Source organism: Coturnix japonica, chromosome 2 (assembly GCF_054131305.1).
Source record: "Coturnix japonica strain WE chromosome 2, WE-NBRP24, whole genome shotgun sequence".
In the NCBI taxonomy this organism is placed as follows: domain Eukaryota; kingdom Metazoa; phylum Chordata; class Aves; order Galliformes; family Phasianidae; genus Coturnix; species Coturnix japonica.
The window spans coordinates 4551993-4569886 of NC_140664.1; the positions used below are offsets into that span (position 1 = coordinate 4551993).

Below are 17894 nucleotides of genomic sequence, written 5' to 3' on the forward strand. Positions count from 1 at the left end.
TTCAGAGAAAATAATGATTTTGCTTTTGTAGTCCAACCCCTTGAATCCATTTTTTTCTTCTGGCAGTTCCTCTTTGTGGTGGTGCTGTTGCAGAGGTAGATGTATACTTCAAGTAAATCCTCCACTTGGGGCAGCCTTGATAGAGGAAAAATTGATAGGTCAAGAGCTGCCAAACGTATCTGACCATCCTCCTCTTTCAGAAATCCCATATGTAGTTAGTGACAGAGTGTCACTGTAAGGTGTGGGTAGTGTGAAGCTAACAGTCAGGATATTGGGTGCTTTGAAGTCTTTGGGGGATTCTGAGGCTATTATGAGCTCTACAGTGACCTGCACTGGGGCATAGCTAGTTATCAAATCACTAAATTCTGCTGAACCTTCTTATCAGCAGCACCATGTTATGGGTGAAAATGTGTCAAATTCACTGACAACACACATTTTGTTGTAACTGTTTTGATGCAAAGGTGGAGTGTCAGGTTTCTGTAGTGAAAGGTATCCATTGGGATCCCTGAAAAGAGTTGCCCTTACCTGAGGGAAAGAAAAAACATCTGGTGACTGGGATTACGTTGACAAAGGCTCGGAAGATCCATTGTTGATCTCATGGTAGGGTCCATGATGTTCATGATAAGGTTAAAGAGCTCAGAAACCCTTGAAATACAAGATCTCCTGAATTTCTTCTGGTAAAGTACCTTTTGGAACTGTGCAACTGAATGCAATGGTGGAAATAAAAAAGTTCATAACTACCATTTAATCAGATCACTGATTAATTGGTATCCTGATAGATTATGCACCCCTACAGCTTCTACAGATTCCTGTGTCATGTCCATGTGGTCTTTCTGTTTATTAAATCAGAATATAATGCAGTAAACTGGCAGAGTAATTTTCTTCTTATCTTAGAATGAACTGAATTCCCAGATAAGATGAACATCTTATTTCCTTTAGAAGTAGAAGGTAATGCCAGTTTTGGTGTCAAATTTTCCAAGATATTAATGGGATTTTAGCATCATTAAGCTAATAGAATCCTGCATCCGTGCTTTAGAAAATGGTAGTCACTTGTGCTGCCTGTCTGGTCAGCAGCTTTTGAAAATGGAGCTGAGTGACATATATACACTGCAGTTCTGCATCTCAGTTGGTCAGAGGATCACTCCTGACCTTCACTGGAAAAAAGAATCCCAAACAAACAAAAACTCCCCACCCAACTCAGAACTGACAATATTTCTGAAGAAAAATCAAGAGAAGGGAAAAAAGATACTACTTCCTTTTCAGCTCATGCTGCCTTTTGGAAGTGCTCTCAAGAATTTGGACCTGAAGATCATATTAAGCTTGCAACATCTCTTGCATCCTTCTTCTGATCCAATGGAGAAAACTGTTTAGTGTGGAGCAGCACTGGATGCTTACGGTCTTCTTGTTTATACATTGAGATCTTCAGGTTGCAAATTGAACGCGGGTGAAAGAACAAGAAGAGGGAAAAAATGAAGTTATCATTACAGCACTGACCTAGGACATAGGAAATCTGCTGTCAGTTTCTATCTTTGTCCCAGACACTGTGACCTTCCATATGTCTCCTGTTTAGTTGTGCCTCTGACTCATCGCCCTCCTGGAGTGGCAACAATAATACAGTTGCTGTAAATCCTCATTTGAGGTGGATACTGTGAGTTTAATTAACAAAGGAGAGAGGGGTGTATTAATAGAGAAGTAGCAGCACTGCTCAGTTCAGGGTTGCTTTTGTTTCCATCTCATTTTGCCCTTCTTGCTCTGTTTTTATTCAGCTTTTGTTGCTTACCTAGGATATAGATCCCCTGGTTTGCAGAGCTGTCAATATGCTGGGTGTCTGATTCATGGAGTTCTGCTTGGCAGAGTTTGAAGGTCACCCAGAGATATCTCTGTCAATGTTTTATGACAGGGTTAAAAAATTTTATCTCATTCTGGGATTAGAAAAGCGATACTTTTGTGGTAGGTGTAGACCAATTTGAAAGAGAAAAAAGAAGGTGTATAGAATTGACCTCAGGGTGGTGTATCTTCTGTAGACTGCTTTGTAAGGTGAAGGAAATATCCAGTGACTTACTTGAATTTGACAGGAAAATAAGAATCTAACCATGTGTTTTAGGACTGATTTTTTTCTCCATTATTTTCTCATTTAGTTTCCTCTCATTTCTATTAACAAAGGCCACAACCCAGAGTTTGAAATAAAATATGTGATTATAGTCCACAGCTGTTCTCAAGTTGGAAGAAATATTTGTAAACTTGGCAGCTGCTTAAGGAGCTGCAAGTGGAGGAAAGGAAAGCAGTTAAACTTGAGCAGATTGCTTAAAAATCATCACTGACGGGTTATTCTATTGTGTGCTTTTGATGTCTTTCTAGAATCAGGTAGAAGAGGATTGTTCTATACCCACATATTTTCAAGTATCTGCAGTCTGCTTCCTCCTCCATTTTAGGTCCCTCTTCATAGAAAATATTCTGTGAGGCTGGGTATGGCAAAATCTATGTTTCAGTTGCTCCTGCTCTGAGGAAACACATCATATAGTAATTAGGCTATCTACTTTGTAATTTTATAGGTATTTCCATTTGGCCATGTGAGGATTTACATGGAATGTGGATATAATCTGGTCACAGACCATATACATAGCGTTCAGCAATTGTATGGGGTAGTAAGGCTCAAAATCCCTTTGTACTTGGTACTGGTGAAGCCTTACCTCAAGTACTATGTTTGGTTTTGGGTCTCTTGCTACAAGAATGTCCAGAGAAGGGCAATGAAGCTGGTGAGCAGCGTGGAGTACAAGTCCTATGGGGAGTGGCTGAAGGAACAGGGATTATTCAGACTGGAGGAGACTCAGGGAAGACCTTACTGCTCTCTACAGCTCTCTGAATTGAGGTTGTAGGGAGGTGAGGGTCAGCCTCTGCTCCCAGGTAACAGTGATAAGACGAAAGGTAATAGATTTACGTTTTAATAAAGGAAGTTTAGATTGGACATTGGGATAAATTTCTTCTCTGAATGAGTTGTGAGGCACTGAAAGAGGCTACTTCCCAGGGAGGTGGTGGAGTCACTGTCCCTAGATGTGTTCAAGAAGAGGCTACATGGTGGTCTTTTCCAACCTTCATGAATTTATAATTGTATGAAAATAACCCAAGAGAGGTAAATCTTTGGATAATACAAAACAAATTAAGCTCTGTGAGCATATGGTGAGCACTGAATGGAAGTTTTAAAAAGATAAAAAATATTTTTGAAAAAGACCTTAAAACCTTTATGACCATGGAGGGACACCCTAACCTACGGCTGACATGACTTGGTGAATTCATATAGCAGTGGTATTCCAGGAAGATATCCTCACTCAAATCTAGAAATAACTCTGCTATTGCAGACAAGCTAATAAAGAAACCTGTCGATGCATGTTTATACTTCCACAGCTCACCTATATATTTTCATGAGCTGTACTAGCTCAGTGTTCATGGGTATATCCTTATTTGTAGTCCCTCTAGTACTCTTCAGCAGCTGAGAGTTGCCTGAGTTCTGAATTCCCTCATGATATGACATTTCCTCTCCTTTTAGTATGGCACAGAAAATATTCACAATTTGCTCACAGAATTTCTATTGATTTCTTCATGAAAGAGTTTTTGGAGTTATTCATTTAGTGCTGCATCCTCAGAGTTTGCAGTGTTCAGTATTTCTGGAAATTCCAAAGCCAAACTGATGCATTTTTAATACACCTACTCACAGGTACAACTACATGCATACTCAAACTTTTTTTCCACAATACTATTCATGAAATAACAATAGGTTGCTCCACCTAGAGCATCAAGATACTTCACGAAAACCAGGTGTTGGCTAAGCCAAAGAGAAGTTGCCTTAGAAGCTCCACCCTATTCCTATTCTTAGTAGTAGACTTTTCTTCCCAGTTCCATGGAGGCCTGGTCCTTCTGACTTCCCAGTCTAGTCCAGATGTCTCTTTAGAAAGAGACAACCAATTGAAGTTCAGATATCTATGAAGTAAAGGGATAGGGGTAGAAATGCATGGGGTAAACAATTACGCACAGTTTACATGTCACCAGCAGAATCTCATTGTATTGAAGCTGGGAGCGCAGCCAACTTGTGAATACTCACTATTATTTTTATCCTTCTCAGTGTGCACAACTACATTTGGCCTTGGTGCAAGAAATGTGATGAGCTTTTCTTGCCCAGGGCTTAATGCCAGCTGCTGAAGCTGACCCGTTTCTCACAGTGGGATGCCTTGATCCTTCAGCCCAGTGCACTTGCATCCGTGTTTGCTTGGCAGCAATTTTACTAGTCTGTGCCCTTTGTCTCTGCTATTTCTTTGTTATATTTACTCATCACTTGCAATTTTGAACTGAGCTTTCAAGTATAGTCACTGTCATTTGATATTTATTCATACAGCATCCACAACAGAGTGACAAAGGAAACAAATGAGGCGTTGCTGTAATTCAAGTAAATAATCACAGAATGAATTTTGAAAAAAAAACAACATAAAGTGGCAATTGTAGAAATATGCAGCTACCTGTGAGCTACATAACCTCTCTGTGCTCCTAATCTATGCCTGTGTATGCCATCAGTAATTGCAGAACCTACTAGCCCTATCTTACTCAGCATTATCTGCTTCTATATAGCTGATAGCACTCCAGGGCTATACTATGTGAAAAATACTCTGGTCACTTTGGATCAGGTGGCAGTTTGCCAGAGATAGGCCCTTTTGACAAGCATTTTGCCAACTGTGAGCTAATGAAAGGATTTATTCTCTTGTTAACATTTGTGGGAAGGTTTGATTAAAGGCTGCTGGCTGTGCAGCACAGAGGATGAAACTAAACATACGTGGCTGGATTTTCAGTGAGAAAAGGACAGCAGGCTCAGGAGCCTGAAAAGGACAAAAGTACTCAGGAAAATCTCCTGCCTTCCTTTTGAGCCTAATTACTGGAGTAGTAACCTCCTCAGCATGAGCTACTCTTGAACAAAATCATTTCAGGCCCTTGTGATTTCTTCTTGGCCAATGTTGTCATTCTCTAATTGCAACTTTATTGGGCCTCAGTAAGTGGTTTCCAGGAGAGATGCACTGGCTCTTTTGCTTACCTAATTGATCTGACTATAGTAGAGAGAGGACACTTGACACCTTTTGGGTACACATCACTTCCCAAGGTCTCCGTGGTATAGCAAGCATGATGGTTGGGATCTTACCTAATTAACAAATTCCTGTGGACTATTGAAAAGAAAATGTGATTGTTCTGTGATGCCGTTCATGAGGTTGGCTAGTTAAAAAATAAAAATAGAATAAGTAGCTTAGTGAAGTAAATCGCCCTGGCAACAGAACTCTGTTCCAGTTAGCTACATCCTCAGCGGGGGTTTCAGCAGCTGGCTTCAAGCTAAGGGTGCAAGCTGCTGGTAGCTTCCCATCACTTCTGTCACAGTTCCTCTGGCACTATATGAGAGCACAGCAATGTCAATGCTTTTCAACTGAAGCAGCAGAAGCAGGAGGCCTTTCCACTCTCTTGGAAGGTGGGATTCAGTGGTAGTTCCCCAGTGGATGTTTAAATTTGTCTCCACAGTCTATGTTGCTTCTGAACAGTTTCCTAGTTAAGGCCAGTGGATACCTGAGGATTGGCAGTGCAAGCTGGTTAAACATTTCAGCTTTATTTCTAGTGAAGGGTTACTTCTGTAATGGGCTTCTTGATGTGTGCCTCACAGCACTTCAATTTATGCAGATAAAAATAAATAAATAAATAAATAAATAAATAAATAGATAAATAAATACCGATGCAAAAGAAGTTATTGACCCTATTCCTTTAATTTGCAAAGAAAAGACAAAAATCGTTCTACCTGTGCTGCTCACTTTGCCATGGAACAGCAGTTTCTTCAAGTTATATTGACCTCTGAGAACAAGTGATTTCCTTAAAATTCACATTTGCTATTTTATGGGTTTTCTATTTCATTAGGGACCTATTCAAATACAGCAGATTTGATTTTTACCGCCAGTTGCACTAGAAATTCTAGGCCGAGTGCTTCGTGAACGTTCACATTTAGCGAGAAATGTAATTATAAGAGTATTTAATGACTTTAATTTGCATATATAGTACAGATAATTTCCAGATACTTTCTTTTATTAACCTCTAGCTGCCTAATCTACCTACAAATAAATAAGGTCAGCTTTTGTCATTTTGTCTGACTTTGACTGGAACCTTGCCTTAGGAATACATCCATCTAAGTGTGCTGAACTTAAAAAAACTCATCACAAATAAGGATGAGAATGGCAGAATTGGTCATGTCTTTATCTGCATTTGTAGGTAGTCTATACGTTTGACATGTTTAACATAGAAAATGACAGAATTGTTCCATATGTTCATGTGCTTGGTTTTAATGTATTTTTCACTGCCATTTTTCCTGTTGTTTCTTAGGTACAGAAGTAGACAGGGAGAAACCCTCAGTGGATTAGCTCTGCTTTGTGCCATGTTGTTTGCCAGCAGTGCTATCTGCTTTAATGTCCATTGCATAGATACCTATCATTTCAGATAGGGAAGATGCTGGTAAACATCAAGTGAAGGACACATGCCAGTGTCTCTTGTAAAATCCAGCAATGTTGAGTCCTAGATGCCATCGACTGGAGTAGGAACATGCAAGACAAATATAGACAGGCTGCTGGATCATAACCCACAACAGAAGGCGTAATCCTGCTCCATCCACTGAGCGCTGAAACGTGCTTTGAGTCTTTGAAGACATTAGCTGATGAGTTTGAGGAGTAGCTATTGATAAAGATCTAAATGGAGTGATTTCCAAAGTGTACATTTCAGCCTACATTGAGCAGGTAAATTGGAAAAATATAAGGTATCTCTAGCAGTAGGTTGGCCATGGAAAATTTCATGTCCCAGTACTCCGAAATGTGGCAACTTCAATGAAATGTTTTTATGCTTGAAATAGTTTTATTTAATAAGGATATGCCTCAAATTTTGCCCTTGGAAAAAAGACTCCTCTTGGCTGATATTTATAAATAGAAAAAAGAAAAAACAGCCAGAGGTGAACATTTGGATGGAAAACTGGAATTGAAATCATTCATATATGGCCAAGTTGCAGGTGACTGAACAGCGTCAGTACAGCAAAGGAAAGGTTGGCATCAGCTCCCAAAAGGTAACTGTGCAGTGGTAATACATGTATAGATGTCATTTCATACAAGGTAACTTTTGTGTTGGTGTTTTAGGGTGAAGAAGGAGCCCCTGGATTTCCTGGACTGAAAGGTGATAAAGGAGAAAAAGTAAGTCTAAACCTTTATTAATTTTACTGTGTAAAGTTTGGAACTTTATAAAACTATTGAGGAAAGCTTAGGAAAATAGACTTTCTTGGAAGTCTTTTTCTTTTACCTCTGTGTTTTCTTGTTTTGTGTTAGCAAAGTTCTATAAAGAGAAGAATGTGTTGCTGTGCTGTTTGTCCGCAAAGTATCCTTTCACATCTGAACCTGATGAGTAACCATGCTCAGCCACATCTGAAAAATGTGCGGAGTCTGCAAGGGCAGGAACTTTGTCTGAAGGCTGTAAAACATTGAAACAGAATAGAAGATGGCTCGGAGCTAAATGCTTTCTCATACTGGAGTACCAGAACTTCTTCAATATGGGACATGGAAGGCAAAAGATTATCATGTCCTTTCTTGCTCTGGACACAGATAACCTTTGGAGTAAGATGGCCTTTTGTTGCTTACTGTAGCAGCCTCATAAAAAAATCAAAACAAACAAAAACACCAACACCCTGAAACTCCCCCCAAAATCCCAATATTATCCAGGACTGAGCTTGCTCTATCAGCTAGTATTTACTTCAGATACATTGGTCAGAAATGCCTTAAGTGCCATTTGCAGGAGGGATTCTACTAATGTAGACCTTTTCCATCTGTTATAAAACAGCAAATGTTCAGAATGGCAAGTCAAGAACCCACTCAGTTAATGCACAATAAACTTGTTCTGTTTAATCAGTGCCTGTGCTTGCCTATTGCAGTGCTTGTTTCTCATTTGAGCCTTTTTTTAACATAATCAGCTTTAAAAAAAGACAAACCTGCTGCAGATCCCAGAAGTAAAAACACTTGGTTCATTCCTTACCATGCACATGAGCTTGCCTGCTCTGTGTCTATTCTCTTCCCATTTATTCTTTAAATTGCCAGCTGCATGCAGCAAAACATGGCTTTCCCCTGTGTTTGCTGCCAGCCTCAACATACTTAGTCCCATTCAGCCTGGTGGGCAGACAGATGTAAGAAGCAGTGCCATTTTCTACTGCTATTTTTTTCTCCCTACAGCTTTTCATGTTACCAGCTCTGAGACTCACTTCCCCATAAGTAAAGTAGTTCCTAAGGACTCCTGAGTTTTTCAAGGCTTCTCTGTTTGCTTTTAGGCTCATTACAGCTATCATCATCCATGTATTACAGCTATGCCTAGAGGCTTCTGAGCTTTGAGGGGGATGCTGTATGAGCATGGAGTCAACAATAAATAACAACAAAAAAAAGTAGTACTTAGTTACAAAAACAGCAGATTTCTGTGACAATGGAAGACCTGACAAGCTGAGAAGAGGTGATAGTAAAATGATCCAATACTTCTGTATCTCATCAGTTGCACAGCCTTTGTGTTAATTTATTCTTAAGTGAGATAAGTGGCCAAGAGTGCCTAGTTCCTCATTAACGGCTCATCAATTGGTTGTAGTGTGTTAATGTTAGCAGCAGTTCCTCCAGAGACTGTAAATAATAAATGTTTGCATTGAAATGATTCTTCTCATTCCTTATTCTTGTCTTGTAGTACTGCTTATGTCCTTGCACTTGCAACTGTTGCTAATACTGTACTGATGACAGCTCTGTTGTTGTTACAGGGGTCCCTTGGCATGCCTGGCCCTCCGGGGAAGGATGGAGCAAAAGGAGAAGCTGTAAGCCTTTTTGTTCCTCCTGTGTAATCCTTGCCTTTCAGTGAAAGCCAGGCAGTGGAAATCAATCTGTATTGAGTGGAACATGTCTTGGGGATTTGTATGACAATTTTAGGAGCAGCAGAAACAAATGGCAGAAGGTTAATAGCCTCACCAGTCATTAGTAGTGATGGAGAGTGTCATGTGGATTAGCCATCCTGAGAGAGCCCAGGGTCAGCTCTGTTACTGTTCATTAAACTGGTCGAGGCAGCTTCTTACATTACTTATTATTGGGGAAGGGCCTCTATAATCTCGTCACAGCCATTTGGTGGTGATTGGATGAAGTTGGGGAAAGAACTCATTGGAAGGGCAGGAATGCACAAAAGTAGTGATAAATATCAGGAAAGCCCTCGTTTTTCTGTTGTTTACATTCTTTTTCTGCTTTGTGCAACACTGGACGCTTGTCTCACTTGGACAAGTGTGTGATAATTTTCTTGTATTGCATCACAAATGGATGCAAACTTATCACTTCCTGCCTGGCACAATCTATGATCAGACAGCGACATGTGGATTTATAGAATTTCTCATAGGATCTATTTATTGCTTCAATCAAATGTAGTGTGTTATCTTCAGGGACTCAGCAATTGCAGATTGTAGTTGATGTTTACTACTTACAGAATCTATTCCTTGCTACTGAAGAGGTAGCTGCTTCAGTGTTCAGTTTGCTTCTTCTAACTTTTTTGTTTGTTTGTTTGTTTGTTTTGGTTTTGTTTTTTTGCAAAGAAAGCACAGTCTAGACTTTCAGATCTCTATATAATAGTACTCAGGACTGTGGACAGAGTTTCCATTCCTAAAGCTATATATAACGACTGTTTTGAGTTATCCTAGCCCGAGAAGATAAAAGCTTGGCATTTACCACTGTTATTACTGTTACTTACAGGGTGAACCAGGACAACCAGGAGCATTTGGACTGCCTGGGCCAGCAGGTCCAAAGGTAGGCTTGCCATTTCTTTTTTACACAGATAAGTATATATTTTACAACGACTTCTTCTATATGTGGTTTGCTTGGGTAATTGTCTTTTTCTTTGTGACTCCATTGTTTTCACTGATGAATGCAGAAGCTCAAAATGCTCGTTTCTATCAAGACATCTGATAGCATACAAGAAACTGGGTATGGTATATAAAGAGAATACCTTTTATTTGATCAGCAGTATAGCTGGAGAAGTTGAAAAGAATGTGTTCTGAGGCACAAACCTTGCTTCATGTTTTAAATAAATGTTCCCAACTTTGGCAAAGATTCAGGTGAGAATTATTATCTCTACTCTGCAATTGGAAAAATAAAATCATGGTAGATCCTAGCCTGGATAATTACATTTCTGTCTATTATGGTAGTTTCACTTTGCACCAGTAGACAGTGGCAAAATGTCACAGAACTTGAACCATCCATCATATCACTGCATCAAACAACGTGCTTCTGTATGAGCATTCAGTGAGGCTTGGCTTACCATCAGAACTGTGCCTAAGCTTTGAAGCCCTTCACACGAGCAATGCTTTGTCCTGTTTCCATAATCTCAGCTCTCCTTGCCTTGTTCCCTGGTTAGTGAGAGGATAACTAACCAATGGTTACTTTCATCTGTCTTCATAAAGCAAAAAGAAGATGGCTCATTACATTGATGAGCGTTTATCTCAGGGACGTTATGCACAGCAAGCTCAGTTCAGCCTATGAAAGGTGAGACAAGGATAATGGATTGGTTGCTCAGACTTCCTTGATCCAGTTCTGTTCCCATACATGCACATTTTTCAGGAAGAGCTATCTGGTTAACTAAACTTCCTGTTGATTTCACTTAAACCTTTGTCCTCAAGCAGGAGTTAAATGCCTGAATGCCATTCTAGATGTCATCCTGATGGTCATCTGGCTCTGTCTGAGGAGACTCCATGAAGCAGTTTATTCATGTAGATCCTTCTACATGAACATCTTGTTCTCTAAGATGTCTAGTTTTCATTGAGGAAAATGTTCATCTTTCCTTACGTCTCATCAGGAGGGCATCAGAAGTAACGGTGTATTTGTGGATTAGTGGAAATACTTGGCAGCCATCCCATGGTTCTCTGCAGGAACTGCATTGCCATTAGCAACACAAAGGGGCTGATTGTGGAAGTAGCATGGCAGCCTGTTCAGCAGGGGATAAATGACAGCTGTAAAGCAAGGCTGGGCTGAGCTGAGTGTGAAAGTACTTTGGATGTTGTTTTGCCCTTCGGTGGAATTAGGAAGTAGATGAAATGAATGGGATTCATCACCCAGAAATGCCTATCAGCTGCATATCATCTATTACATAATAAACAAATATGTGTTTTCCCTATGCTCTGCATATCTTCCCATAGTGGAATTAAAAGGCAGTAGGCTATACAATACCCTGTTTCCTTGTGGTGTAAAGTTCCTCACTCTTGCTTTACAAAGCTTTTAAAATCAAGCTAAATTGAGGCTATTACCTATAACTCCATAAGCGCTTGATTCTGGAAAAAGCTCCATATTTCCCACAAGGATTTTCAGGTGAAATAATGAGACAATGCTGAGAATAAGTTCAGCACTATGGGCTGGGCAGGATAGCTGTTGATAGGGCTCAACCTAAACACAGTTTGATTAGACCATGCCAAGTGCTCCCAGAGAATAGGTGAGCTTGTCTATCCCCAGCCTCTAATCTACAGTGGTGAAATATAAAATGACTGTGTGCTTTCATAGTGACTTTTATTTATTTTAATGGATGTACTGACTGCAGGTGATGTCCTTGAGCTGGATCTTGGCCTGAGCTATTTTAAGAAACAATCCAGGTTTTGTTGACAGGGTTTTAAAATCTAAAATATGAATCCACAGTCCTTTGTAAAGCCCAGCTTCCTTGCTCATGTGGAATGGATTGTATGGAGATGGGTGGAATTAGCATTAGGAAAGGCCATGTCACCAATTGCTGTTGTAATGATTAATTTTTGCCCGATCACTTATTTCGATTTCAATCATCAGCATCAATACAGTGGGTTCAGGCTCTCCCCCAGGCTCCATGGAGGGCTACCTTGCAGTTTCCCTTTTCATTTAGGATGTGATTTCCAATCCTTTGCCTCGATAGCAATCGCCAGCAATTTCTTTTAAGGAGGTGCAGGTTTTACAGACCTCATTAATTGTGTGATGAAATTTCCAATAGCACAGAAAGGAGTCCTGCAGACTTCTGATAATAGGACTTCAATCCCCAGAGGTACCCTAAATGGATGATTAGGGTACACATATGGATTACAGGAATGGAATGCCCTTGATAAGCCATCTTTGGCTTTACAGCTTTTGCTGCTCAGTGAAGTCTTTAAGGTAGATTGTTTCTGGCTCAGTGTCTTCATCATAAAAATGATTTTCTTCACTCTCCAAGCTATGTGGGTAAACTCCAGGGCTTACCAAGATGGGTATTTGATCTTGCTGGCTGAATTGGGTGGAAGCAAAGAAGAGATCTCAGCACTAGCCTTGTGCTGATCAGGGTCAGGCTGTGGTAGACTGGGATGGAAAGAAGTATCCATTGTTCAGTGGAGAAGGCTCTCACATAAATCTCTCACATAAATACATGGGAGCTGGAAAGATACTGAAATTGAGTAAGTGGGTTCAAAGTAAAAAGAGTATAGTACAACCCCCTCACTATATGGCATTATAGCAGTTAAACAAAGCTTAAATTGTTGAGACGACCCTTAGGCTTTTACAATCCTGCAGCAAATACTCAATTTCCCCCCCCTCCCCCCCCAACATCTTTAATAAAAGGTTAAAGAGATTTTCTCATGGCTGTCATTGCTGTAGAACTGACACAGCCATAGCATTGCTATCTGAACTGACAGATATCTGCACTTAATAGATAAACAGAAGGAGAGGAAAAAAATAAGTATTTGAAGTTTAAAGTATTAAGTAAGGCTTTCATTTTGACAAATTTCCTCATTCTTGTTCACTTCAGCTGTCGAAGGTCTCACACTTCTCTGGTTTACCAGACATGATCTCAGCACAGGCCTTGAGTGGGATCAGCAAGTCTTCCCACCCAGACAAATCCACTTTCTCTATCTGTAACTTTTGCTGACTGTTATAACCATGATTTATGTAACAGTCTGAGCTGGATGTTGATAATCTGGACAACTAATAGCAGGCTTCTGTTTCTCTAGAGGTTTTACCTGGAATTTGATAGTATTATTTTTCTGCACACTGAAGACAGATTAAGTGCATGCCTGCTCTGTCTCTGCTCTTGGAGAACTTCCACAGCTGACACTGCAGAGGTTCTCAGGTGCCTGATGATGCAGAGATCCCAGAGCCAACTTTGTTTGTGTACATAGCTATTGTTAACTTGTTTGTGAATCTCCCTATGACTGTGGCATGGTTGGCTTCCACACTGAAGATGGGTTCAACTCTTTTAATACTAAGCTGATGAGCTGCTCACAAGCTTCAGAGCACAGTTTTCTCTGTTTTAAAGAACAAAGTCCTGTGTGGCAAAAGGAGGGGACAGTTTTGGCAGTGCTTTGCTTAAAACAGTTGTGAAAAGCCTGCCAACTGCAGATCAGCCAGCCTGCCAGGTCTGTGCTTAGTAACTGTTGCAAATGAGATTGTCATTTGGACCAAGGCAAATTGTAAACAGCGATGCAGCATGAACAGCCTAGAGAGCACTTGCGTTGAGACAAAAAAGCCCCATTTCTGCTAACAGTTCATTGAAGACAAGGATTGCATTTTTAAATCTTTTTATTATTATTATTATTTAATATATATCTATAGTTAATAAGAAATATCCATCAATAAGAAATGTAGAAATAATTTTAAAATGCAGTCCTCATCTGTTTCAAAGTTCTATCCAATGCAGCAATCCAGTGCAGGAGTTAACCAGATGGGAGAGGTAAAAAGAAGGAAAGTCAGATAAAAAAGCAAAGTAATTGGCCAGAACAATGATGTAAGAAGCCTACCCAACTCACTTGGCTACCTTGTCAAGCCAAGGCTGTCACCACAGGGTTGTTCTGAGGGCTGATCCTATTCATGTGGGGATCCAAACCATTAACAGGTGTTGTAAGGCATATCAAAACAGTCAGTGAGAGTTCTTTCTATTTCATTTTACCATCTCCAAGGGAGAAAATCAGTGCATCAGGGCTGACGGACTTTTGAAACACTTCTGATTCTTTTGCACTTCTCTTATTTACAATGAAGATTTGGTCTATTTTGCTGTTGGGAATATAGGATCATAGAACAGCCTAGGATGGAATGGATCTCGAGTGATCATAAGATGCAGCCTTTTGTGAGAAGAAGGAGCCTACGTGATGCTATCTATTACCTTGTCCAATCATGCCTTGAAAACCTCCATGATGGGGATTGTACCATGTTCCTTGGGAGATTGCCCTAGCAATTCACTGTTCTTGCTGCAAAAGAAACTTCTCTTTTACATCAAGATGAAACCTTTTCTGGTGTAGATAGTACACAGTTTCCCCTTGTTGTCTTTTCCATATGTTTCTTTCTGAAAAGAGAGCCTTGGTACTCTTTGTAGCCTCCCTTTAAATACTGGAATAGTGTGATGAGGTACCTGAGCCTTCTCTGCTCTATGGTTAAAAAACATAACTGCTTCAGTCTTTCCTCATGGGCCAGGTTCTCCAGACCTTTGATTATCTCTGTGGTCCTCCTCCTTTGGACCATTTCTGCATCTTTTATGAATTGCTGGGACCAGAACTGGGCACAGTACTGCAGGTGTTGTCGAACAAGTGCTGAGTAGAGGGGCACGATCACATCTCTGCTAGTAATGAACCTGTGGATACATCCTAGGATATGATTTGCCTTCACTGATGCAGCTGACTCGTGTTCAGTTTGTTGTCTACCAGGATACCAAGGTCCCTTCCAGTAACAAAGATCCTAGCCTGTACAGGGCTCTTTTGTTATGTCAAGGTGTCCTTGTCTTGTTAAACTTCATGTAGCTGTTGTTTGCCTGCTCTTTCAGCCTGCCCAGGTCATTCCGTAAAACATCTTTCCCTTCTGATGGGTTCACCTCACCACTCACTTTAGTAAGCGTTTCACCTCTGAAATTACCTCTAGAGGAACCTTCATGTGATAGTTTGCCTTTTTAGGGCAATACTGAAAGCAGAAGAGTAAAACTTGCTATTGCCTGAGCAATGGGGACAACAGAAAACATTGGGGTGCCATTTTGGGTAAGTAGATGAAAAATCAAGTGCTACTCTGTATATTAGTGCTGAGAAAGTCAGGAAGTCTCAACAGGTTTCTGTGAGCCAAGAAATAAGTCACATTTTCGAATATTCATTTTTTTTCCTTAGTCTTTTATGTGAAAATATTTGTTATTTTATTTGATCTCAATTCTTTTCCAGGGATCTGAGGGAAAACAAGGTCCCCCAGGTATTAAAGGCTATGTAGGAGCACCGGTAAGTTATGACTATTATTAAGTTTTTGATATTCTGGAAACTTTATCCTGTTTTTCAGTATGTTCTACCCACTTTTTTTTTTTTTTAATTAACCTGAATATTGTATATCTGACCTCTTACCTGTACTGTGCCCAAATTGTGACACTTTCTTGACTTCACTGAGTTTCTGAATTCTTTAAATGAGAACAAAGCGGTACCTAGAGAATAGTCAGTAATAATGTCTTGATTACCAAGATAACAGCTGGGAATTTTGTGATGCTCCCACTGTAATGCAATTGCTTTGGTCTGTGTTGATGCACCATTTATATGATACTTGAAAGCTTCATCATAACACCAAACAGAAACACCAACTGTCATCAAATTTCCAATCTTATTTTCAAAACTGTCAGTAAGCAGCACTTTGGACTCATGGGACAAACTTGCCTTGAAGGAGTGGACAGCAATACTAAAATAAATCATGTTGTCTCTGTCTTGTGGTCTCACCTTTCTAATTACACAGGCAGCCTTAAAGCAGGTGTTGCAAAGACTGATTGGATTTTTAGGTTTTTAATAACCTGGCTGTACTGGCTGTGTGCTTTAATGGCATACCAGACGTGTTCATGCACTGAAAAGATTTCCCTGTACCAGCCAAGGTCTTACTTTAAAACACACTACAAAGGGGACCAACATGTTCAGAATACTGTGGGCACTTTTATCTTTGCACAGGTGCATGCTGTTTCCCTGTGAAGTCCAAGGTTGAACTCTGTTTGGCTTGAAGAAGATGCCATGAATACAGTGGTGGCATTAGCTCATTACCCACCCATGCTGCAGATCCCTGAAACATTAATGAGATAAATGGACAAAGATCTGAGAATATTCACTCCTGCTCCTTGACTTTCCTTTATGTATGAGAAGCGAAGCGTCTACATATGGTGCACTGTCACCAGAGGTTGTGTTCATGTCCATCATCAGACTGACATTTGGCTTGAGTTGTTAGGGAGCAACAAGGCTGTAATCATCCACATGGTGTATATGAAGGCCCAGTGGTTATGACTGCATTAAAAGAGTCGTGTTTAAAACCTCACCTCATCTGTTTTTTGGAAATAGTGTGGTTATTGCTTTACAGTATGGAAGCAGTACATGTTCATTTCAGGCCATTAGAGATAGACAGGACTGTGCAGTTTGCTCACAGTCAACCACAGCATGAAATCTGAATATCATAATAGTTAGATAAGTCATCCTATGGAACAAATAAGTCCAGACAGATAGTTCTCATTAACATGGAGTTAAGTCTTCAGTATAGTGTAAAGTTTAAATATAAATATATTATAATAAGTGATTTAAGCTTCAGCGGTTTTAGAAAGGTCACTACTGACTGAGCTGATTTGTCTGCCAGTAGCCATTAGCTGATTGCACAGTTGCTACAAAATAGATGGTGCTTCCTGTGCCAAAGGAGGGTGAAATCCATTCCTGCCCATTGAGTTGATCTCCAGTGTTAGCATTGCTGTCATTCATCAAATCAATCTCCAGCAAATGATTCTGATGTACCAGGGAGAAGACGAATTCCACCATCCAGTTGAAATCCAGCATTGGTTTTACAGAGCACAAATACACTTTGGTCTCCAGGACAGGGATTATTTAGCATTTGTCAATTCTCAGAGGTACCTGCTGTCTGTGTAGCTACTGCATCCAAAACCACCAGGAATGGGCATTCTTCCTTGTTTATGCAATAGGTTTTTCCATCAGTATTTTCTTTTACCTAAGTTCTCACTGTTTGTGAGCAATATGAAAAATGCTCAGTGCTGGGTGGCTTCCAGATTGTCTGCAGCTGTGATATGTTCCCTGTCCCTCCACATTGCTGCTGGCGGGAGGATTATGTGTCTGGGAACAGTTGCAGACTTGCAGGAATATAGTATTACACGTGGTCTTGGGACCATGGGTCATCCTTGATCTGTGAGTCTTCTTAGACCATGCTTGTGGCCAACTCTGAAGATTGGTAACTCTGTAGATGTCCTTGAGGGTCACTGGAATAGATTATGCAGGCATCCATTGATTTGGTGACTCGTTAGAGGAACTGTGCATCCTCTTGCATTGAGATGTGTAATCTCTTTTTCCTTTTATTTTTAGGGTTTACAAGGAGAAAGAGGAGAAAAGGGAACACGAGGAGACAAGGTATTCCTTCTGCATGCTTTGAAAAGTCACACTACTCTTTGCCTTTGTCCTTTAGGCCAGCAGCTCTGAAGGGTGATGATGGAGAGTTTCTTAACTGCTCTGCACCTTCTGGTACTGTCTGCAAACGACCTCCCAGGAGAGTGCAGGAGGAGTCTGCAGGTCTTTGCTGCCTACTAAGCACACATTTAGATCTGTGTGTAGCTGGGGAGGGAGGAAAAGAGAGGAAGATCTGGGTAATGGGATACTGTGGAGTAGAGCTAGTGGGGTGTCCACAATGTGCACATTGTGATCTCTAAGAGGAGCCTTCATCCAGCATTTTTCTGTCTCACTGTAGTTTCTGAAATTATCCAACTTCTACATTTCTGTATTCTTTCATCACTGGAAGCTCAGTTTTTAACGAGTACAAGGTAGTTTCTCTATTAAGAGCTTCATCCATCCAGTGCTTCTTCCAATTACCTGCTCTCTT

At 40.3% G+C, this 17894-nt stretch overlaps 1 protein-coding gene across 2 annotated transcripts in view; it reads left to right on the forward strand.

The window, feature by feature from the left end:
- Positions 1 to 17894, forward strand: part of COL22A1 (collagen type XXII alpha 1 chain) — a 215775-nt gene that overhangs the window by 101985 nt on the left and 95896 nt on the right. For both annotated transcript variants that reach the window (XM_015856410.3, XM_085536911.1), the window contains exons 13-17: positions 7191 to 7244; positions 8834 to 8887; positions 9804 to 9857; positions 15224 to 15277; positions 17384 to 17428. In XM_015856410.3, the coding sequence (XP_015711896.2) occupies positions 7191 to 7244; positions 8834 to 8887; positions 9804 to 9857; positions 15224 to 15277; positions 17384 to 17428 (261 nt within the window). The remainder of the gene's footprint in view (positions 1 to 7190; positions 7245 to 8833; positions 8888 to 9803; positions 9858 to 15223; positions 15278 to 17383; positions 17429 to 17894) is intronic.